This window comes from Mirounga leonina, unplaced genomic scaffold (assembly GCF_011800145.1).
Source record: "Mirounga leonina isolate KUSES-001 unplaced genomic scaffold, KU_Mleo_1.0 Mir_115, whole genome shotgun sequence".
Taxonomy (NCBI): domain Eukaryota; kingdom Metazoa; phylum Chordata; class Mammalia; order Carnivora; family Phocidae; genus Mirounga; species Mirounga leonina.
In genome coordinates, this window is record NW_023270268.1 from 82,254,157 (window position 1) to 82,277,878 (window position 23,722).

At 38.6% G+C, this 23,722-nt stretch overlaps 1 protein-coding gene across 1 annotated transcript in view; it reads right to left on the reverse strand.

The window, feature by feature from the left end:
• Nucleotides 1–83: 83 nt before the first annotated feature.
• Nucleotides 84–23,722, reverse strand: part of ATP13A5 (ATPase 13A5) — a 121,075-nt gene continuing 97,436 nt past the window's right edge. The window contains exons 26-30 of the mRNA XM_034990734.1: nt 22,656–22,830; nt 19,496–19,698; nt 4,803–4,891; nt 1,986–2,066; nt 84–528 (exon numbers count right to left, since the gene is read on the reverse strand). Coding sequence (XP_034846625.1) covers nt 268–528; nt 1,986–2,066; nt 4,803–4,891; nt 19,496–19,698; nt 22,656–22,830 — 809 coding nt within the window. The 3' untranslated portion in view covers nt 84–267. The remainder of the gene's footprint in view (nt 529–1,985; nt 2,067–4,802; nt 4,892–19,495; nt 19,699–22,655; nt 22,831–23,722) is intronic.

The following is a 23,722-nucleotide window of genomic DNA, read 5'->3' on the forward strand; positions in this document are numbered from 1 at the left end:
GATAATGCTATGCAATGTGAATAGTTTATTAGAAAAAAAAAAAAAAGGTAATCCAGGATGTACATTTCTTTTTCCTCAGTAGCAGAGGATACAGTCCAAATAGGCATATTTAAGGTTCTCTTTTGCAAGGTTCAATACATTGATAATGCACTTTGAATCCTCTGATGGAGAGAGAAAGGATAAGGATAGACTATCATCACTTCTCCACATGGGTTTAGTTTCAGGGAACAAGGAGATGGTGTGAAGCATGTACAACAATGATTCTGATTACAGCCTCGTCCAAAAATGCTGTTCTGTGGTTTGACCTCCCAATTCGAGTTTTGCTCTTGGAATCTGTTCAGGGTCCTCAAAGCTGAGGTTGATATAGAATCCATTTTCGCCATCACCTGAATAATCTGTTCTGTGTGTGGGAGGCCAGGTGGAGTCTTCTGCCAGCTTTTTTTGCCATTTCCTATATTGACTTTTAGAAGAGAATCCAAATTCCTTTTTGATCCACAGCCAGAGCCTTCGGTTTTGAAGGATGACATCCTGAGAAATCAGGAGGAGAAAACAATCAAACTATGATTCCACTTTCCCCTTCAGCCAGGTTGCTCACCGCTGCGCTCTGTTCCCCCAGGTCTTCCTCTGAGATGTGCTTAGTACCACCGCTTCTGTGGCAGCTTCTCCTTCCTGCTGTCCCCATGATGTCTAGCAGCCCCCCTGGTTCTTTCCCTTGAGGAGGAAGAGTGCTTGTGTTCACAGAAATCTGCCCAAAGCTCACAGTCTTTCATTTCTACAGATTTCCTAGTTAAATCCTGGCTGCTGATTCACTTAGAATTATTTTACTGCCATACTGAAATGATAACAAAATAATGTACTCAAAATCAAGGAGAGAAAAAAAAAAATCACTGCTACCTGCCACGTGCCACATAGGAGGTGCCACGCAATGGTTTGCTGAATGAATGGATGAACTCCAAAAATCAAATGTGTTTTGCTTTCCATTTGGGGGGGGGGTGTTCTTTTTTTTCTTTATAACAGAAATGGTCAAATTTTGCATTCCACTTTTGGTTATGCTAGACTTCCTGTCGTGTACAATTTGTAGCTACGGTCTTCTTAATAATCACCTTTAATGATCAAATACCATTTTTTTCAAATTGCTGTATAACTATTTAAACAAACAGCATCTCTATTTTTGAACACATGAGTTGAATTTAAAATTTTACCACCAGAGATAATACTATAATGAATACCTTCATACATGTAAGTTTTATCTCTCCTTTTGGATTATTTAAAAATTTATGTAGTCTCAAAAATGGAATTCCTTAAAGAGTATGAGAAATTTTACACTCATTGTATACAATTTTATATGTGTGTGTGTGTGTGTGTATTTTTTAAAATTTGGTTGATCCCTTTTCCCAAAAGACTTACATGAATCTTTTTTTTAACTGTCCCTTTAAAAAAAAATAGTGCCTGAGCCTTTCACTGAGTAAGTGAAGTCATTTAGTGACACTGAGTAGAAGAAAAATGCTATAGAGGAAGACTTTCAAGGGTAAGAATTGACTAGAATGAGCAATGGCTTCCTTTCTCTCTTAATTAAGGAAACCCTTCTGAAGATAGTTCTTCAGAAGGTAGGGATATTTCCTACCTTCGAAAGGTCTCATTGAATTTTAGAGCTGGTAGGTCACCTGGTCTCGTCTCTACTAGCTTATGAGAACACTAGAAAAGTACAATACAATGCCTTCATGGGAGGCAAATTAGAGTTAATTTGATGTTTTGCTTTCTATGCTACAGATCCAGAGAGCACTTCTATGCAGTCCTTAGAGAATTTTAAATCACTCTCCAAGTAATTTCCCCCAATGAGAACATGTGCAGTTTTTACAAACCCTTAATAACTATCACTTCTGGGGACAAAAGATGTTGCTCTAAAAAACAGGCATGTGTTGAAAATGAGACCCTTTATTTATTTCCCCAGAAAGAGAGTAAGAGACATATAGAAACCACTTTACCTCTACAAAGAAGGCCACACAGAATTGGGTGAGGACTACCACCAAAATTGAAACCCTCCATGATGTCAGGGTTGGGATGAGCTGTTAAAAAAGAAATACTACCGGTAAGCGCTGTGAATTGTGCAAGACTGTTGAATCTCAGATCTGTACCTCTGAGACAAATAATGCAATATATGTTAAGAAAAAAAAAAGAAGAAGAAGAAGGTAGCGGGAGGGGAAGAATGAAGCGGGGGAAATTGGAGGGGTAGACGAACCATGAGAGACGATAGACTCTGAAAAACAAACTGAGGGTTCTAGAGGGGAGGGGGATGGGAGGATGGGTTAGCCTGGTGGTGGGTATTGAGGAGGGCACATTCTGCATGGAGCACTGGGTGTTGTGCACAAACAATGAATCATGGAACACTTCATCTAAAACTAATGATGTAATGTATGGGGATTAACATAAGAATAAAAAAAAATAGTACCTGGCTTATGGTAAGAATTTAAAACATTAAAAAAAAAAAAAAGAAATACTACCTTTATGCTTTGCATGTCTTCCATTTTGAAAAGTATTAATTATCTTGTTTAATTTATATATTTGTAACACCTCTCTGAGCTTGGATGGTAGGCATTACTTTCTCCACTTCACAGATGAGGTCAGTACCTTGTCCAAGGATTCAAAGCCAATCAATAAATGGCAGAGCCAGAATTCAAATGAGAATTGACTGCCCCTGGGCCTTTGCTCCCTCCACTGAGGACAAGAGACATTCAGTAAATGTGCTCTGGGTCACAGACATGAGACAAAACACTTTGGAAACAGTGCGTCTCTCTTCAGTTTTATCTTTTCAAATATAGGGAAGAGAATACAAGATGAAGTCATTCATCTAATAATACTATTACTTCTAATCCTCCCAAAGTAAAATCTACTTGGAGTTCATTCTTTCAGTAAAACTGATGTATGAGTAAAACATAAAGGGGACAGAGGTTCAAGTTACTTTCGAAACTAGGTGAAAATTTTCTGAACAAATGGCCCCAACCCTAAATCTAATGGCTTGATGAAACTTGAACCCACCCAACCCACCTCCTTTTAAGGATTGAAGGGTATATACTGACCACCAAATACAATTAAGTAATAGGTGTAAACACTATAACTTCCCATGCTTCATCAATAGCAAGAGACTATTCACACAGTGCCAATCTGACCCAAAGTAAAGGATGGGGACTGAGCTGCCTTTAGGACTACCACAGACCCTTCACAGGGTCTAGATGCTCACCTGCAATTCTCATCCCTATGAGAATTATGGGGTATATGGGGTATTTCAAAGTAACACTTTGTTATTTTTTCCCCCAAGTAGAGACAGCCTTTCTTAGGGTTGTGAGACACAGCCTTGGTGCAGGACTGTCTGGAGAAGGCTGTAAGGTGTGGTAGGGGGTCAGATCCTAGCGGAGAACTTGGCCCTTGCCTTCCCTGTGGTCCCTGCCCTCATCTGGGAGGTCTCTTCTCCATCTCTTGGCCTGGAAGGCACTTGTCACACTGCTTTGAAATCATCTGCTTGTGGGATGGTCTTCCCTCCTAGCCCCTGAACTACTTGAGATCTGTGCCCACATCTTACTCATCTTTGGAGTCCCAGTGCCAAGCATGGGCTAAAGCTTCATAATGTCTTATAAGTGACTAAATGATCTAGGTTTTCACCTCCTAACTGTGTCTCTGTCCACAGCCTCTCTGCTCTAGCATATAGCCTTCCTGCCATCATCTAATTAGTCTGTCCTTAAAATCCCTCCTGAAAAACCTGCTGGGATATCTTCAATGACTCCCTGTTGCTCTCAGAAGAGAGCTCAATCTTCCCTGGCCATCTTCATCCAGCGATGCCTTCCTCACATTCCACAGCATGTTGCCTCTGCCTTTGCCAGTCTCCCAGGTATTCTGTGAAACAAGTGTGGCTTTTGATTTTTATCTCTGCCACCACATTCTTTTGCATTTCCAAGACAAAAGAGATTCTTTCAGCCCGCTGCTTGTGCTCAGGCTGTTCTCCTGGTTGGAAATAGCCCTACCTTCTACCTAGCAAAATCTAGCCTATCCTCTGGACACAAATCAAGTTGTGCCTCCTCCATGAAGCCTCCTGTGACAACCACAGGCCCTGTGAGAGCTCCTCTTTCCTGTGTTCTTCCCACTTCTCTCTATGTTACACCCTCTTCAAGCATGGGTGGTCTCACATAGCCATGTCATCATTTCTCTTGGGTGGAGCTCATCTTCACAACAAAACTATAGATTGCAAATCAAGAGCCAATCCTTCTCTTTGTTTTGTTTCTCCCACAGTGCTGATTCCAAGAATGGGTTCAATGACCTCTTCATAAATTTTATTTTAATCCACTGCGTCCTGGATTAAGTGATGTCCACTGAAATAAAACTCCCTGCAGTCGATGTTTGACAGACAGAACATGATTGGCCTGTAAGTCTACTTTTTCTTGCTCCTTACAACTACATTATAAAGGATTGCTACTATATGTTAAAATAATTAAACTTGAAGAATTAGTTATTTTGTTAATACATTAATTTATTATATTAGTATAACATGGAAGGATATAATATCCACACATAGTATTTTAGGTGTGAATAGGATAAATGTTCTCAACTGATAATATAGATCATCTGAAAACAATCAGAGGGTTGCATATGGGAGAGCCAGGTAAGTTATTTGCTGCTCTAGTAAATAGAATAGCCCCACAATATTAAATGATCAGAGAGAATATGGTAATAACTAACTTGCAAATCATGGTGCAGATATGGTCCCATCATACATATGAGTCACTGCAGATGTGATAATGAATAGCTCTTACCTCCATTCCACGGTATATATCTTGAAAGTCAGAAAACAGAATGAAAACTGTGAGGCCCAAGGCAGACATCAGCAGAAATGAAAATATATCTGAAGAAACACCAAACATTATTTTTAGATGCTGAATGAATGTTTCATATAATTTGGCACACATTGAAGAATCAATGATTTCTGTTGGGCAAATACAGGATACATCCTCATATGTTTTGATATATCCTCATATGCTTTAAAATATGTTCTAATGCTTACAAGACAAAGGTGGTATCATAACATCTTTCTTTGAAAGGCGAGGTGCAGAAAATTGCCAACTACAGTAAACTCCAAAAAGGAGTCACATCAACTGAGAAGTCCAAGGGGATCAGGACACTCTGCAGGGACCAGCTTACATAAATGCTCACCAGAGAGGCCCTGATGCTTTATTACTGCCTAGCTAGTGAGTAGTGCACGAACAGAAAGTCGGTCCTCTTGGCACCACTTCATGCTTCGTTGTTGCCTAGAGAATAAGGTCCAGGGGTCTTCGACTGACATTCAAGGCCTTCCACAATTTCAGTCTGCCTTTCTGATCTGCTCTCTGATCGCTCTTCCTTATGTGTCTTAGGGAAGTTAAATCACATACCTGCCACCTCCATAGAGGTCTTTGTTGACAACATACCCTGTGTAGGTGATATTTTTCCTGTCTTGGCAAGTTCCAATTTTTCTTAAAAAGCCCCATTGAGATATCACTTGCTTTTTAAAGACTTCCCAGGCATCTCTTACAAAGTTTTATTTCATATGGCTATGTACCACTCTGCTTTGCAAGATCTTCCTCTATGTATCTACTTAAAAGTGACTTTGTATGTGCTTTTCTAGGACTCTGAATTGAAAGAATGAGAAACTCTCCTGTACATCTGCTGAGTTCTTTCTCTCCAACTGGCCCAAATGGCTTTGCTTTCGGGGATCTAAACTTTCCAGGATGCAATGGGCCAACACCACTGTTCTTATTCCTCCAACCCCACCCACACCTGTGTCCTCAGAGCTCTTAGGCACTTTGTAGATGGAGCCTTATAAATGCTTTTGATAAGATTAGCACCTTCAGGCCAAAACAATAGCATTTAATCTGTGTTGCCATGATATAAAGGATTCTTACAAGCCTTAAAGTTTATAAACAAACAAACAAACAAACTAGGTTTTCTCTTATATTCTATCTCATTTATTCCAGTGTTTATGGTCTGCCAGCCCCCAACTCTATATAGATCTCTACCAACCAGAAATCAGAAGTAACTGCCCCTCTTATCACTGGCCCTATTTTTTTTTAAGACATCAGAGTTCTGTTTTTGCCCTTGTGCACCAACATGTGCCCTCATACTCTTCCAAGCTTCACTTTAGATACACAACAAGATGCAACACCTCCCAGAAGAATACTCAGGCTTGCTTGGAAGGGGCATGAGGCAGAGAGAAGAAAAGCAGGTGCCGCAGGATTGCTTATTTCCCAAAATAAAGTGATCTGAGCAGCTTGGTGATAAGAAAAGCCCAGGAGGTGGCTGTCTGGAGTTTTCATTTATTTCATTATCTCCATGTCCCAGGGACCCAGCTGCTGGGAAGAAGAGGATGCCCCCAAATGACAATGCTGATGAAGGCCCAGTCATCACAGCAACCGAGCTGAGTGCTGTGCATATCACATTGTCCTTAGATTGATGATCCGTAAAGTAGGCCAGGTGGGTGCACAAATGACCACTGTGGAAGCAAACTCTTAAGGCCCTCATTTAATTTAGCTTTGATTGGAAAACACAATGAAGAACTAGATGAATGTTGCCTCCCCTGATCAATTGCTATTGATGAGGAAACTTGAAAGCATGGGAGACTTTGCACAAGTAATTTGGAAAGACAAGTCAGAGCAAACCACTACACATTGTCTTCAGACAAGGAAGGGGATGGGATCGCAAATATTCATACCTATTTCCATAAAACTTAAATATGTATTTTTCTATATCTCATCATCATAAAGTTGATATCCTGTCCAAGGCTATTAAGAAAGGTACAAACTTGGGGGCGGAGCAAGATGGCAGAGGAGTAGGAGACCTGGATTTCATCTAGTCCCAGGAATTCAGCTGGATAGGGATCAAACCATTCTGAACACCTACAAACTCAACAGGAGATCAAAGAAAAGAATAGCAACAACTCTCTAAACAGAAAAGCAACCACTTTTTGGAAGGTAGGACGTGCGGAGAAGTGAATCCAAGGCGATATTCAGGAGGATAGATGGTGGGGGAGGGGGCCTCCATTGGCTGCTTCTGGCAAGTGATAGAGCCTCGGAGCACAAAATCAGAACCTTTAGAAGTCCGCTCTGCTGAGGGACGTAGCTCCAGTGGCTAAGCAGGGAATGGAACACTCGCTGGGACAGTGTGGTCTCAGGACCCTTGGGGTCACAGAAAGACCGGGGGTGCCTGAGTGTGGCAGAGCTCCCAGGTATCAGAGTGGGGAAGCCGGCTGCAGAGACAGAGCTGAGGCGCGGGCTCTCAGCTTGGGGTTTCCATAAACTGTGATCTGCGGCAGTCGGGCCCCTGCTCCTCCAGCAGGGACCCAACAAGCAGCAGATCTGGGGAGACTCCCCTTCCTCCCCCCGGGAGGAGTAGCGCAGGAGTGCATTGCATGGATCTGCTGGGTTTGGAGACTCCACACGGGGTCGGGTGCCAGAGATAGAAACGCTCGGTCACAGGCCGGGTGAGCACAGAGTGCGGCCGGAGACTGGGGAGACGGGAGTGACTGACGGCTTTTCTCTGGGGGCTCACTGAGGAGCAGGGCCCCAAGTTCTCGGGTCCTCCGGGGTGGAGATTGGGGGTCCGCCATTTTCACTCTCTGCCTGCAAAGCTCTATGGAAAGCTTGCAAGGAACGAAAGCTCCCGGGAGCAAACCCAAGCAGATGACTTAGCTCGGACAGGCAAGGGCGGGGCAATTCCACCTCCGGCAAAGACATTTGGGAACCATGGCAACAGGCCCCTCCCCCAGAAGATCAGCGAAAACAGCCAGCTGTCTTCTTTTTTTTGAATTTTTCTTTTTCCGTTTTTCAACCAACATCTTGTCAATCCCTTTTTTAAAAAACATTTTTATTTTTCATTTTTAGAGTCATATTCTATACCTACATAGTAGTTACCCTTATTTTTGGCATATATATATAAGTTGTTCTCTCCTTAAAATTTAGAGATACAGTTTCTTCTAACAGATCAAATATACCCTAAATCTCTAGTGTATGGCTTTGTTCTAGCCTCCTTCCTGATCACATTCTATCCCCTTTTTTTTCTTTTTTTTAAACCCTCTTCTTTCTTTTTTCAAACAACTTATCAATTCCTTTTATAAAATTTTTTATAATTTTCATCTTTACAGTCATATTCCATCCCTTCATTGTATCAACCCTTATTTTTGTACATATATAAGTTTTTCTTTCTTTGAAATTTTGGGAGGCACTTTCTTGTAACAGACCAAAATACACCCAAAATCTAGTGTGTGGCACTGATCTATGTACCAGCCTGATCATATTTGATCATATTCTGTTTTTATTTGTTTTGTTCTATTTTTGTTTGTTTATATCTTTTTCTTTTTTCATTCTTTCCCTGTCTTTTCCCCCAGTTTCAGGTCTTTTCTGATTTGTTTAGGGTATATTTTCTGGGGACGTTGTTACCCTGTTAGCATTTTGTTCTCTCATTCATCTATTCTCCTCTGGACAAAATGACAAGATGGAAAAAATCACTTCAACAAAAAGAACAAGAGGCAGTACCGACTGCCAGGGACCTACTCAATATGGACATTAGTATGATGTCAGATCTAGAGTTCAGAATGATGATATTAAAGATACTAGCTGGGCTTGAAAAAAGCATGGAAGTTATTAGAGAAACCCTTCTTGGAGAAATAAAAGAACTAAAATCTAACCAAGTCGAAACCAAAAAGGCTATTAACAAGGTGCAATAAAAAATGGGGGTGCTAACTGCTAGGATAAATGAAGCAGAAGAGAGAATCAGTGGTATAGAAGACCAAATGATAAAGAAGCTGAGAAAAAGAGAGATAAACAACTACTGGATCACGAGGGCAGAATTCAAGAGATAAGTGATACCATAAGACGAAACAACATTAGAATAATTGAGATCCCAGAAGAAGAAGAAAGAGAGAGAGGGGCAGAAGGTATATTGGAGCAAATTATAGCAGAGAACTTCCCTAATTTGGGGAAGGAAACAGGCATCAAAATCCAGGAGGCACAGAGAACCCCTCTCAAAAGCAATAAAAAATAGGTCAACACCCCAACATCTAATAGTAAAACTTATGACACTCAGAGACAAAGAGACAATCCTGAAAGCAGCTCAGGATAAGAGATCTGTAACCTACAATGGTAGAAACATTAGATTGGCAACAGACCTATCCACAGAGACCTGGCAGGCCAGAAAGGACTGGCAGGATATATTCAGAGCACTAAATGAGAAAAATATGCAGCCAAGAATACTATATCCAGCTAGGCTGTTATCAAAAATAGAAGGAGAGATAAAAAGCTTCCAGGACAAACAAAAACTAAAGGAATTTGCAAACACAAAACCAGCCCTACAAGAAATCTTGAAAGGGGTCCTCTAAGCAAAGAGAGAGCCTAAAAGCAACATAGACCAGAAAGGAACACAGACAATATACAGTAACAGTCACCTTACAAGCAATGCAATGGCACTAAATTCCTACCTTTCAATAGTTACCCTGAATGTAAATGGGCTAAATGCCCCAATCAAAAGACACAGGCTATCAGACTGGATTAAAAAACAAGACCCATCGATATGCTGTCTGCAAGAGACTCATTTTAGACCCAAAGACACCCCCAGATTGAAAGTGAGGGGGTGGAAAACCATTTACCATGCTAATGGACATGAAAAGAAAGTTGGGGTGGCACTCCATATTCAGACAGATTTTAAACCAAAGACTGTAATAACAGATGAAGAAGGACACTATATCCTACTTAAAGGGTCTATCCAACAAGAAGTTATAACAATTGTAAATATCTCTGCCCCTAACATGGGAGCAGCCAATTATATAGGACAATTAATAACAAAATCAAAGAAACACATAGACAACAATACAATAATAGTGGGGGACTTTAACACCCCCTCACTGAAATGGACAGATCATCTAAGCAAAAGATCAACAAGGAAATAAAGACTTTAAATGACACACTGGAACAAATGGACTTCACCGATATATTCAGAACATTCCATCCCAAAGCAACAGAATACACATTCTTCTCTAGTGCCCATGGAACATTCTCCAGAATAGATCATATCCTAGGTCACAAATCAGGTCTCAACCAGTACCAAAAGATTGGGATCATTCCCTGCATATTTTTAGACCACAATGCTTTGAAACTAGAACTCAATCACAAGAGGATAGTCAGAAAGAACTCAAATACCTGGAGGCTAAAGAGCATCCTACTAAAGAAAGAATGGGTCAACCAGAAAATTAAAGAAGAATTATAAAAAGTAATGGAAACAAATGAAAGTGAAAACACAACTGTTCCAAATCTTTGGGATGCAGCAAAGGCAGTCCTAAGAGGAAAGTATATAGCAACACAAGCCTTTCTCAAGAAACAAGAAAGATCTCAAATACACAACCTAACCCTACACCTAAAGGAGCTGGAGAAAGAACAGCAAATAAAGCCTAAACCCAGCAGGAGAAGAGAAATAATAAAGATCAGGTCAGAGATCAATGAAATAGAAACCAAAAGAACAGTAGAACAGATCAATGAAACTAGGAGCTGGTTCTTTGAAAGAATTAACAAGATTGATAAACCCCTGGCCAGACTTATCAAAAAGAAAAGAGAAATGACCCAAATCAACAAAATCATGAATGAAAGAGGAGAGATCACAACCAACACCAAAGAAATACAAACAATTATAGGAACATATTATGAACAACTATAGGCCAGTAAATTAGATAACCTGGAAGAAATGGATGCATTCCTAGAGATGAATCAACTACCAAAACTGAACCAGGAAGAAATAGAAAACCTGAACAGACCTATAACCACAAAGGAAATTGAAGCAGTCATCAAAAATCTCCCAACAAACAAAAGCTCAGGGCCAGATGGCTCCCCAGGGGAATTCTACCAAACATTTAAAGAAGAATTAATACCTATTCTTCTGAAACTGTTCCAAAAAATAGAAATGGAAGGAAAACTTCCAAACTCGTTTTATGAGGCCAGCATTACCTTGATCCCCAAACCAAAGTCCCCATCAAAAAGGAGAATTACAGACCAATATCCTTGGTGAACACGGATGCAAAAATTCTCACCAAAATACTAGCCAATAGGATCCAACAGTACATTAAAAGGATTATTCACCACGACCAAGTGGGATTTATCCCAGGGCTGCAAGGGTGGTTCAACATCCGCAAATCAATCAATGTGATACAATACATTAATAAAAGAAAGAACAGAATCATATGATCCTCTCAATAGATGCAGAAAAAGCATTTGACAAAGTACAGCATCCTTTCTTGATCAAAACTCTTCAGAGTAAAGGCATAGGGGGTATGTACCTAAATATCATAAAAGCCATCTATGAAAAACCCACAGCGAATATCATTCTCAATGGGGAAAAATGGAGAGCTTCCCCCTAAGGTCAGGAACACGGCAGGGATGTCCACTATCATCACTGCCTTCAACATAGTATTAGAAGTCCTAGCCACAGCAATCAGACAACCAAAAGAAATAAATGCATCCAAATTGGCAAAGAAAAAGTCAAATTCTCACTCTTTGCCGATGATATGATACTTTATGTGGAAAACCCAAAAGACTCCACCCTAAAACTGCTAGAACTCATACAGGAATTCAGTAAAGTGGCAGGATATAAAATCAATGCACAGAAATCAGTGGCATTCCTATACACCAACAACAAGACAGAAGAAAGAAAAATTAAGGAGTCGATCCCATTTACCATGGCACCCAAAACCATAAGATACCTAGGAATAAATCTAACCAAAGAGGCAAAGGATCTGTACTCAGAAAACTATAAAATACTCATGAAAGAAATTGAGGAAGACACAAAGAAATGGAAAAACATTCCATGCTCATGGATTGGAAGAACAAATACTCTGAAGATGTCAATGCTACCTAGAGCAATCTACACATTCAATGCAATCCCCATCAAAATACCATCCACTTTTTTCAAAGAAATGGAACGAATAATCCTAAAATTTGTATGGAACCAGAAAAGACCCCGCATAGCCAGAGGAATGTTGAAAAAGAAAAGCAAAGCTGACGGCATCACAATTCCGGACTTCCAGCTCTATTACAAAGCTGTCATCATCAAGACAGTATGGTCCTGGCACAAAAACAGACACATAGATCAATGGAACAGAATAGAGAGCCCAGAAATGGACCCTCAACTCTATGATCAACTAATCTTTGACAAAACAGGAAAGAATGTCCAGTGGAAAAAAGACAGTCTCGGGGTGCCTGGGTGGCTCAGTTGGTTGAGCAACTGCCTTCAGCTCAGGTCATGACCTGGAGTCCCGGGATCAAGTCCCGCATCGGGCTCCCTGCTCAGCAGGGAGTCTGCTTCTCCCTCTGAACCTCCCTCCTCTCATGCTCTCTATCTCATTCTCTCTCTCAAATAAATAAATAAATAAATCTTTAAAAAAAAAAAGTCTCTTCAACAAATTGTGTTGGGAAAATTGGATAGCCACATGCAGAAGAATGAAACTGGACTGTTTCCTTACACCACACACAAAAATAGACTCAAAATGGTTGAAAGACCTCAATGTGAGACAGGAGTCCATCAAAATCCTAGAGGAGAACACAGGCAGCAACCTCTTCGACCTCAGCCGCAGCAACTTCTTCGTAGAAACATCGCCAAAGGCAAGGGAAGCAAGGCAAAAATGAACTACTGGGACTTCATCAAGATAAAAAGCTTTTGCATAGCAAAGGAAACAGTCAATAAAACCAAAAGACAACCAACAGAATGGGAGAAGGTATTTGGAAATGACATATCAGAGAAAGGGCTAGTATCCAAAATTTATACAGAACTTACCAAGCTCAACACCCAAAGTACAAATGATCCAATCAAGAAATGGGCCAAAGTCATGAACAGACATTTTCCAAAGAAGACATCCAAATGTCCAACAGACACATGAAAAAATACTCAACATTGCTCGGCATCAGGGAAATCCAAATCAAAACGTCAACGAGATACCACCTCACACCAGTCAGAATGGCTAAAATTAACAAGTCAGGAAACGACAGATGTTGGCAGGGATGTGGAGAAAGGGGAACCCTCCTACTCTGTTGGTGGGAATGCAAGCTGGTGAACCATTCTGGAAAACAGTATGGAGGTTCCTCAAAAAGTTGAAAATAGAGCTACCCTATGACCCAGCAATTGCACTACTGGGTATTTACCCCAAAAATACAAATGTAGGGGTCCAAAGGGGTATGTGCACCCCAATGTTAATAGCAGAAATGTCCACAATAGCCAAACTGTGGAAAGAGCCAAGATGTCCATCGACAAATGAATGGATAAAGAAGAAGTGGTATATATATATACAATGGAATATTATGCAGCCATCAAAAGAATGAGATCTTGCCATTTGCAATGACATGGATGGAACTGGAGGGTGTTATGCTGAGCAAAATAAGTCAATCAGAGAAAGACATGTATCATATTACCTCACTGATATGAGGAATTCTTAATCTCAGAAAACAAACTGAGGTTTGCTGGATTGGTGGGGGGTGGGAGGGATGGAGTGGCTGGGTGATAGACATTGGGGAGTGTATGTGCTATGGTGAGTGCTGTGAATTGTGCAAGACTTGAATCACAGATCTGTACCTCTGAAACAAATAATACAATATATGTTAAAAAAAAAAGAAGAAGAAGATAGCAAGAGGGGAAGAATGAAGGGGGGGATATCTGAGGGGGAGACGAGCCATGAGAGACGATGGACTCTGAAAAACAAACTGAGGGTTCTAGAGGGCAGGGGGGTGGGAGGATGGGTTAGCCTGGTGATGGATATTAAAGAGGGCACGTTCTGCATGGAGCACTGGGTGTTATACACAAACAATGAATCATGGAACAGTTCATCAAAAGCTAATGATGTAATGTATGGTGATTAACATAACAATAAAAAATTTTTAATAAAAGAACGGTACAGACTTGTCTGTTGTATCAACATAAAATCGCTTGATAGTTTAATAGTAGTTCCAAGACTTTTGAGAGTATATGATTTATTATGAGATTATATTGTTAAACTATGTTTATAAAACTTTTTTATTTAAAATTATCAGTTATACTTGACATAGGACTTGAGTTCACCTACAAGCTCTTAGTCACTATGATGTAACTAATCCAGTTCTCGTTTAATTCAGTTTATGCAAAATGACTTTGTAGCTACTGTTCAAATTAAAGTACTAGCCAATGCAATGTATCATATCCTCCTTATAAAATATATTCGCTATTTAAAAAAAGGGGCTTTAAGTGATTAACCTTAAAACATAAAGTGAAATCTTGATTTGTTGTGACAAAAGCCAAGGACATTACTAAACACTGAATCAAAATTAAGAACTATCATAAGAAATTCAGGAAGAAGTTTATAGAAAATATAAAATTAAAGGAAGATATTAGCATGCTCTCAAAACCTTTGACAAAACAGCTATACAAAAAAAAAGGGGGGTGAAAACAGAATGTAAATAATTACTAAAACTAGTTTAATGTAGTAAATGTATGTTTCTAATTTAAAAAGAGGAATGAGGCTTACTTTTCTAATATCTACAACTTATTTAGAAAATTAGAGATTACAGGTTGTGCCATGGGATGGCATAACTGTCATAAATATTCCAAAGCAGAAATTTTACAGGCTAGATTCTCTGATCATAACAATAAAAGTAGGAATTATTAACCAAATTTAAATGAAAAAATCCCTTCCAACACACAAATTTAAAACAAAATTCTAAATATCTTTTGGTCAAAAAGGAAATCAAGTCCATTTAATTTGTAAGCTATTGATAAGAAAAGTAGTAGGAGAATGAAAACAAAATCCCTTCCAACTTGAAAATGAAAAATCGCTATTCAGAAACTGTGGGTCAAAGAGGCAATTCAGTCATAATTAAAGACACATGAAAATGTAAAGAATGCAACCCAAACCATAATTATTGATCTTGAATGTTTCTCTAATTTCACAAGAGTAAAAGAAAATACATACATTATAAAGTCATTTCAAACATATTTTTTTTTCAGAGAAAGTAAGAAGGGGGAAAGAATGAGAAAAGCAAAAATTAACAAGTTAGAAAATAGAAGGCAGAACTATTAAAATTTTAAAGAAAACCAATAAAAATACATTTCTGCTAAGAATAAATGAAACATAAGACATATAGGATGAGGGATGCCTGGGTGGCTCAGTCAGTTAAGCATCTCCCTTTGGCTCAGGTCATGATCCCAGGGTCCTAGGATTGGGTCCCACATCAGGCTCCTTGCTGAGCAAGGAGCCTGCTTCTCCCTCTGCCTGCCTCTGTCTCTCTCTCTCTCTGATAAATAAATAAAATCTTTAAAAAAAAAAAAAAGACATATAGGATGAGGAGATATTAAAAGTTAGACAAGGCATTAAAATTATAAAGAAATACCACTCAAAATCTGACACTAAGCCTCGATAATCTCAATGAAATAGAATTATCTGGGGAAAAAAATGTTATTTTAAAAAACAGTTTAAAAAGAAGATAACTTAAATCAATCCTTTAAAAAAAATCTTTCAAAGGAAAGATTTAGAGCCAGATCAGTTCTTGCAAACTGCCAAGGAATAGGCTATTTCTATTTATAAATTATTTTTCCTGTGAAAGAAAAAGTCAAAGAGTTTTCAAGTCTAATACTCAAACCTAACAAAACACTACACAAAAAACATCAGACCAATCCAACATAAAATGCACACATTAAAAAACTATAAAATTCAATTTAGTGAGAGTATAATCCCACCACAAATAAGTAGGGTTTGCTCAAGAATATGAAGATAATTTAATAGTAAGCTTATTAATATAGCAGATTCTTGCAACGGGTCAAAAGGGAAAAAAGGCATAATCATCTCAGTAGGTGATGGGAAGGCATTTGATGAAATACACCTCCCATTCTTGATTTAAAACACACTCTTGATTTCATGGAAATAAAAAGGTATTTTCTTTACATGAGGTAGTCTACCTTGAACCAATATTCAAAATCATATTACAGGTGAAAACTATTAGAAGTAGTTTTATTAAGGAGTAGAATTCTTTGCTACCACTGCTATTATTTAATATTATCCTGGAAATTCTGGACTGTACACTAAGACAGAAAATATAAATATGCAATTTTGTCATTGGAAAAGAAAAAGAAACATTATTACCTACAGATGATATTATCTTTCTAGAACACTCAAGAATCAAGGAGTAATAGCAAAGTCCAGAAAGAGTTCTGGATAGAAAATAAATGTAAACAATACTGTAACTTTTACAGATATTAGTGATAAACAGTTAAAAAAATATATAATGGGTCACTACATTTGTATCTTTGGGGTAAATACCCAGTAGTGCAATTGCTGGGTCATAGGGTAGCTCTATTTTCAACTTTTTGAGGAACCTCCATACTGTTTTCCAGAGTGGTTCACCAGCTTGCATTCCCACCAAGAGTGTAGGAACGTTCCCTTTCTCCACATCCTCACCAACATCTGTCATTTCCTGACTTGTTAATTTTAGCTATTCTGACTGGTGTGAGGTGGTGTCTCATTGAGGTTTTGATTTGTATTTCCCTGATGCCGAGTGATGTTGAGCACTTTTTTATGTGTCTTTTGGCCATTTGGATGTCTTCTTTGCAGAAATGTCTCTTCATGATGTGGTATATATATACAATGGAATATTATGCAGCCATCAAAAGGAATGAGATCTTGCCATTTGCAACGACGTGGATGGAACTGGAGGGTATTATGTTGAGCAAAATAAGTCAAACAGAGAAAGACATGTATCATATGACCTCACTGATATGAGGAATTCTTAATCACAGGAAACAAACTGAGGGTTGCTGGAGTGGGGGGTGGGGTAGGAGGGATGGGGTGACTGGGTGATAGACACTGGGGAGGGTATGTGCTCTGGTAAGCACTGTGAATTGTGCAAGACTGTTGAATCTCAGATCTGTACCTCTGAAACAAATAATGCAATATATGTTAAGAAAAAAAAAAAGAAGAAGAAGAAGGTAGCAGGAGGGGAAGAATGAAGGGGGGGAATGGAGGGGTAGACGAACCATGAGAGACGATGGACTCTGAAAAACAAACTAAGGGTTCTAGAGGGGAGGGGGGTGGGAGGATGGGTTAGCCTGGTGATGGGTATTGAGGAGGGCACGTTCTGCATGGAGCACTGGGTGTTATGCACAAACAATGAATCATGGAACACTACATCTAAACTAATGATGTAACGTATGGGGATTAACATAAGAATAAAAAAAATGTCTCTTCATGTGCCTAGATGTCCATCAACAGATGAATGGATAAAGAAGATGTGGTATATATATACAATGGAATATTATGTAGCCATCAAAAAATGAAATCTTGCCATTTGCAATGACGTGGATGGAACTAGAAGGTATTATCCTAAGCAAAATAAGTCAATCAGAGAAAGACAATTATCATATGATCTCACTGACATGAGGAATTTGAGAAATAAGACAGAGGATCATAGGGGAAGGGAGGGAAAAATGAAACAAGACGAAACTGGAGGGGGAGACAAACCATAAGAGACTCTTAATCTCAGGAAACAAACTGAGGGTTGCTGGATTGGAGGGGGATGGCAGGGATGGGGTGGCTGGGTGATAGACACTGGGGAGGGTATGTGCTATGGTGAGCGCTGTGAATTGTGTAAGACTGATGAATCACAGATCTGTACCCCTGAAATAAATAATACATTATGGTAATTAAAAATATATATAATGGGAGAAAGTCACTCACAATATAAACAAAAATATTTAAAAAAACTAAATAAGTTTCTTAAATGTTCAGGATGTATAATGGAGAAAGTGATAAATATTTACTAAAAGATGTAAAAAAAAAAGGCATGAACAAATAGAGAAGGATGGCATGTTTTTAAAATGAGAAGACTAAATTGTGTAAACAATTTTTTCCCAATGTATCAGAATTTGGAAAGGGATTTTTTTTTTAAAGCCTTACACTTTGTTCTAGAGTTTATCTGGAAGGATGAACAAGCAAAAAAAAATAAGAAATTTTTGAAAAATGAAGAGTAATGAAGATACACCAATCTTACTTATTAAAACTTATTATAAACCTATAGCTAAATGAATGAAACTGTAATTTTTAGAGTATAGTGGTAGATCAAGAAGAGACTGGTATATTAATGAGACAGAAAAGATAGTCTAGGAACTAATTAATTATATAAAAATTGGTTTGTAGGTATATAACATATATAAATATAATATAGTTGTGCCTGGGTGGCTCAGTTGGCTAAGTGCCAACTCTTGGTTTCAGCTCAGTTCATGATCTCAGGGTTGTGGGATCCAGCCCCTACAGGAGCTCTGCACTCAGCAGGGAGTCTGCTTGAAATTCTTTCACCTTCCCTCTCCCTCTCCCTCTGCTCCTCCTCCCCTCTCCACACTCTCTCCCTAAAATAAATAAATAAAAATAAAATATTTAAATATAATATAAAAAATCACATAATATAAATTATGTATATGATAAAGCTATAAATATACATGAATATGTAGGTATGCTAATGGTGGCATTATATTCAGTCAAGAAATAAATGATCAAAAGAAATATTAAGTAATAAAATCTGCTGGGAAAACTAGTGACTAGTTGGATAAAGTAGTTTGATCTCTACCTCAAACTCTATGCCAATATTAACATAAGATTTAAAAAAGAATGGATAAAAGATGTAAATAAGAAATTCAGAGAAGAGATGGCTAATCATATGAAAATATGTTAATCTTCACTGGTGACTAAAGAAATGTACAGAATGGTTAAAGTAACTTGCCCAATATTGTAAAGTTACTAAAGAGATCAAGTTGTATCTGAATTGATTAGAAGATCTTTTACATGGGCGCCTGGGTGGCTCAGTCAGTTAAGCGTCTGCCTTGGGCTCAGGTCATGTTCCCAGGGTCCTGGGATCGAGCCCCATATGGGACTCCCTGCTCAGCGGGGAGTCTGTTTCTCTCTCTCCCTCTTCCTCCGTCCTCTCTCCCACTCGTGTGCTCCCTCCCACTTGTGGACTCTCTCCAAAATAAATAAGTTTAAAAAAAGAGAAGGTCTTACAAAGTACCTTGTTATATATGTATGTGCTTAAAATCATTCTTGATGACTCACAATGGGATGGGACTCATGTGACCATTTAATAATGCATGTCTGCCAATGAGGAGGTTTCTGCCCAGGTTTCTACCACCTATGAAAATTTTCCTTCAATACTCAATTAAAAAAAAAAAAAATTTGAAACAGAATTATATTTTTAATTACAAGATAAAGCTGAGAAAATAGAGAAAACTAAACAAAATAACGAAAAAGGTGGACAACTTAACAGGGAACTGAGAAGAATGAGATCAAGTCAAAACAGCATTAGACAACCAATAGAAATGTCAGTACTCAATTTTGGAGTTCAGCCATCCCTTCACCATTGACCTGCACCTCTGGAAGGGTGGGGAAATAGAAAGAAAATGTGAAAAGAAAAATTAAATTTCATATACTCACAGTTTGTGCAGATGGGTTTTCGAAATGGCTTTCCCTTAGAAAAGATAAATGCCACCGTGATGCAGTTGATGGTGGTGATGGGCCACAGTGTGGTACTCTCAAAACTTAAAATTGAACCAGGAATCTGAGTTGCATTTCCAGTCCCATTTCTCTCCAAACTCACATTCATTGAGAAATTCCTTTGGTTGTCCAGAAAGCACTTACTACAAGAGAATCACCAGAATTTATGGGATTTTTTATTCTATTTTTATCTAGGTGGTGGAAAAAAAAAAGTTTATAACTACCATGGGATCTCAGCTTTCAAATTGTTCCAGACAGTAACTACCAAGACATATTTTGTTCACTTCTTGCAATGACAAAGCAGAAATAAAATTTAAAACAAGTCAAAATTATTCTTTGTCTATGTATCATATGATCTCACTGATATGAGGAATTCTTAATCTCAGGAAACAAACTGAGGGTTGTTGGAGTGGTGGGGGGGTGGGAGGGATGGGGTGGCTGGGTGATAGACACTGGGGAGGTTATGTGCTATGGTGAGTGCTGTGAATTGTGTAAGACTGATGAATTGCAGACCTGTACCTCTGAAATAAATAATACATTATATGTTAAAAAAAAAAAAAAAAGAAGAAGATAGTAGGAAGGGTAAAATGAAGAGGGGGAAATCGGAGGGGGAGATGAACCATGAGAGACTATGGACTCCAAGAAATAAACTGAGGGTTCTAGAGGGGAGGGGGTGGGGGGATGGGTTAGCCTGGTGATGGGTATTAAAGAGGGCATGTACTGAAGGGAGCACTGGGTGTTATACACAAACAACGAATCATGGAACACTACATCAAAAAGTAATGATGTAATGTATGGTGATTAACATAACATAACATAAAAAAAATTTAAAAAAATAGAACAAAAATTATTCTTTGTCTCGCATTCCATTTAGAACAAGTGATCTGTCTTGAAAGGGCTTGGATGATAATTTTCTATGGAATTCCTTTCAGTTAAGAATGAATGAACCATGGGTAACCGTGTGTGTGTGTGTGTGTGTCTCTCTGCGTGCATGGTGGGGTGTGTTATGCACATGTGTGCCTGTATGCATTTGTGTGTGTGTGTGTGGGTGTGTGTGTGTTGTTTTCTCTTCTGTGGACTAAGGTAAGCCCTAACTTAGGCCCTGAGTTTGAATCTGCCCACTCTAATCCATTCTCTTCCTGAGGATCCAAACATGACCCTCTCCTGCTGCTGAGTGTCTATGGCTCTCTTTTGCTAATAAATTAATTTCCAACTTCTAAGACAAGTTCAGAAGACCTTTGTACTCTGGTCTCTATCTGCCTTCCTTCCCTTATCTTTTGTCAGTCTTCCTATGCTCCTTATACTCCAAACATATAGGAATATTTTCTGTTCCCCAAATGTCACTGTTTGCACACATCTGAGTCAGGCACTCTATTCCTTCTCCATTCCTTTATCTGAAAGTCTTTGTCTTTAGTTCACTGGCAAGGGTAACTACTGTCCTCTGCTTTTGCTTCTAGTGTTGCATTTAGCTCATTGTTTTGCAATTTTTCATTTGCATATTTTTATTTTCTGCCTCTGGGATGAGAGTTCCTTGAATATGAAATTTCTTTTTTGGTTTTATTTTGTTATTGTTTTACTCATTTATAAATCCTTAGCACCTAGCACAGAAATGCCACAGAATATTTGCTCAGAAAAATATTTAAGAGATGGGTTTTCCCAGTCCAGATTGATATTTGCAATGTTCATTTTTTTAATAATCAAACTCACAAATTAGTTTCTATCAGCTTTCTTGTTCAGCTTGAAACTTTTACTCTTATAACTGGTTATAGATGAAATCTGTTCCCAACAAATAGGCTTAAGTCTTTTAATCCTTGGTTCCCTAGGGTCCTGGGATGTGCTTTGCATATGGCAGATGTTCAGTTACTATTTGCTGAGTACATTAATGAAACAAATCATCAGTAGTCACAAAGTGTTTTTCATAAAGGGGACAGATAGACCGAAGGCCTGAATTATAGAGTTTAACATAAAAGTGTATCTAATCTGTTATACTTACATTGCAGATAAGAAAGTTAAGGCATAGCTGTTAGTGATAGAGGCAGGACTACCTATCCATCACCCTTTGGGTTATACCTTCTTGTCCCCCAGATTCAATCAGAATTTTACTTCTCTGAGTATATGTACACCAATTAGGAGAAAAATCTGATTTTGAGAAAAATCTGGTTATGAATTCTCACCCCAAGTAATATTTGAATTGCTGAATTTAGGATCTAAATGACAATCTTAGACATCATTTGATAGTTTTTAATCTTTCACTGATTCCTGGGGCTCTGCTGTCTTCAGGATCACAGTGGAGCATGTGTAAAGGAGTTTATACAAGCCTTACTTCAAAAAGAGCTGCTCCTTTTCTGCCTTTCCTTTTGGAGGTCAGGCAGGATTTGTCAGAAAAAATAAAGTTTTAATATCTGTGGCATAGTTCACAACATTTTACCCTTAATTTATAGTTGAAGAAGTTAAAACCCGGGGAGGTAAAGAGACTTGCCCTGAGTCTAGTGTTCAATTCAATCAGAAAAAAATGGTACCATCACTAACATTTTAATTTTAACATTCATTTGAAAAACTCAAACTAATTTAAGCAAATCTATCTTGTAAATCAGGGGTCAGCTGACTATAGTCCAGAGGCCAAATCCAACTCAACACCTCTTTTTGTAAATAAAATTTATTGGAACATGGTCACACCTACTTTTATACGTATGTCTATGGCTGCTTTTCACTTCAACAGTAGTATTGAGTAGTTGCAACAGAGATTGTCAGAGCCTAAAATAGTTACTATCTGGCCTCCAGAAGAGATGTTTGCTAACCTTTGGTTTATACGATCTCCAAACCACCAGGGAATTAATACATTCATCCAGTCAACCAACAGTTAGATCTACACATCAACAACCAATGTGAACATTTTTCCCACCCACTGCACGTGGCTTACCCCAGGACTCCACCCATTAACTGTGTTCTGTGTTCTATCCTGTCATTGGTATTTTGCAGTGTGGAGACTAAACTTCTGTTAATTAAAAATTTAGGGTATGTGTGCAAATCAAGCTGTACAATGACACTGGGTACTCACTGAATCACCTTCAGAAAGGAAAACTAAAAAACTGAACTTTACCTGTATCTGTAGACCTCACAATACCAGGGCTGCTGCTTCACGTAGAGAAATGCACAGATCTGCACAATGCAGGTGAAACAGGTGTTCAAAAAGACTGAGAGCAGCAAAGGTGGAGAGAAGAGCTGTCCTGCTGGTCGGTAAGGAGCCAGCTTTGGGTAGGCATGAGTTGAACTCACTGAAAAACAAATGCATTTTCCCCTCTTACAATTTCATTATTGACGGTAAAAGATTGAGATGCCTATTATCTCAAGACTTGCATGAGGGTTCAGATGCAGCAAACATGAATGAGGGTTTACATCTAGGTAAGCACATTGCCTAGGTGCATATCCAATATTACCAGCCTTTGCCTCTTCCATGCTTTTGTTTCACCTTCAGAAATGAAAAGTAATAGGTTTAAAAATTCTGTTAATTATACATTTACCATATTTCATGGTGCAAATATTTTCTTCACAACCACACTGACCAGGAATGGTGTATAAAATAGAAAGGTGGCCTTCTACATGGATAAGCAATACTATGATCTCTCAGTGGTGGTGGGAAGGTGGAGAGTTAAGAAGAGGAGAGTAAGAGACATTAGGCTAGACTAATCTTCATATGCTGGGGATCTTTTTTAAAAAGCACTCATTTTATAATTCACTCAGCCAACATTCTCTGAGTACTTCAGTGTACCCGGATAGATGCTAGAGGTGTGTTCTGTTCCATCCTGAATAAGTGATAAATGGAGAACTGTTAGAGCACATTACACCTGGTCAGGAAAAATAGCTCATAAAATAATCTCGCTTCCAGATGAGAGTGGTAAAATGTATTATAATTTTGATCCTAGAGTTGTTTTTTCTTTTTTAACTTAAAGGATTGGCAATGGGTGGAGATTAAACAGAACAACTACAAAAAAAGATGACTGCATTCTTCTTAGAAGCCATATATTCTAACAAGCTGATGAAAATGGTATGTACTTTACTTCTTAGGGCAGCACAGGAAAGAAGCATGGAAAGGTCAGGAATTAGATACAATACATTCAAAGGTTTACATTATAGTCAGGTTTCAGTTTCTTGTCTTTATTGCCTTTT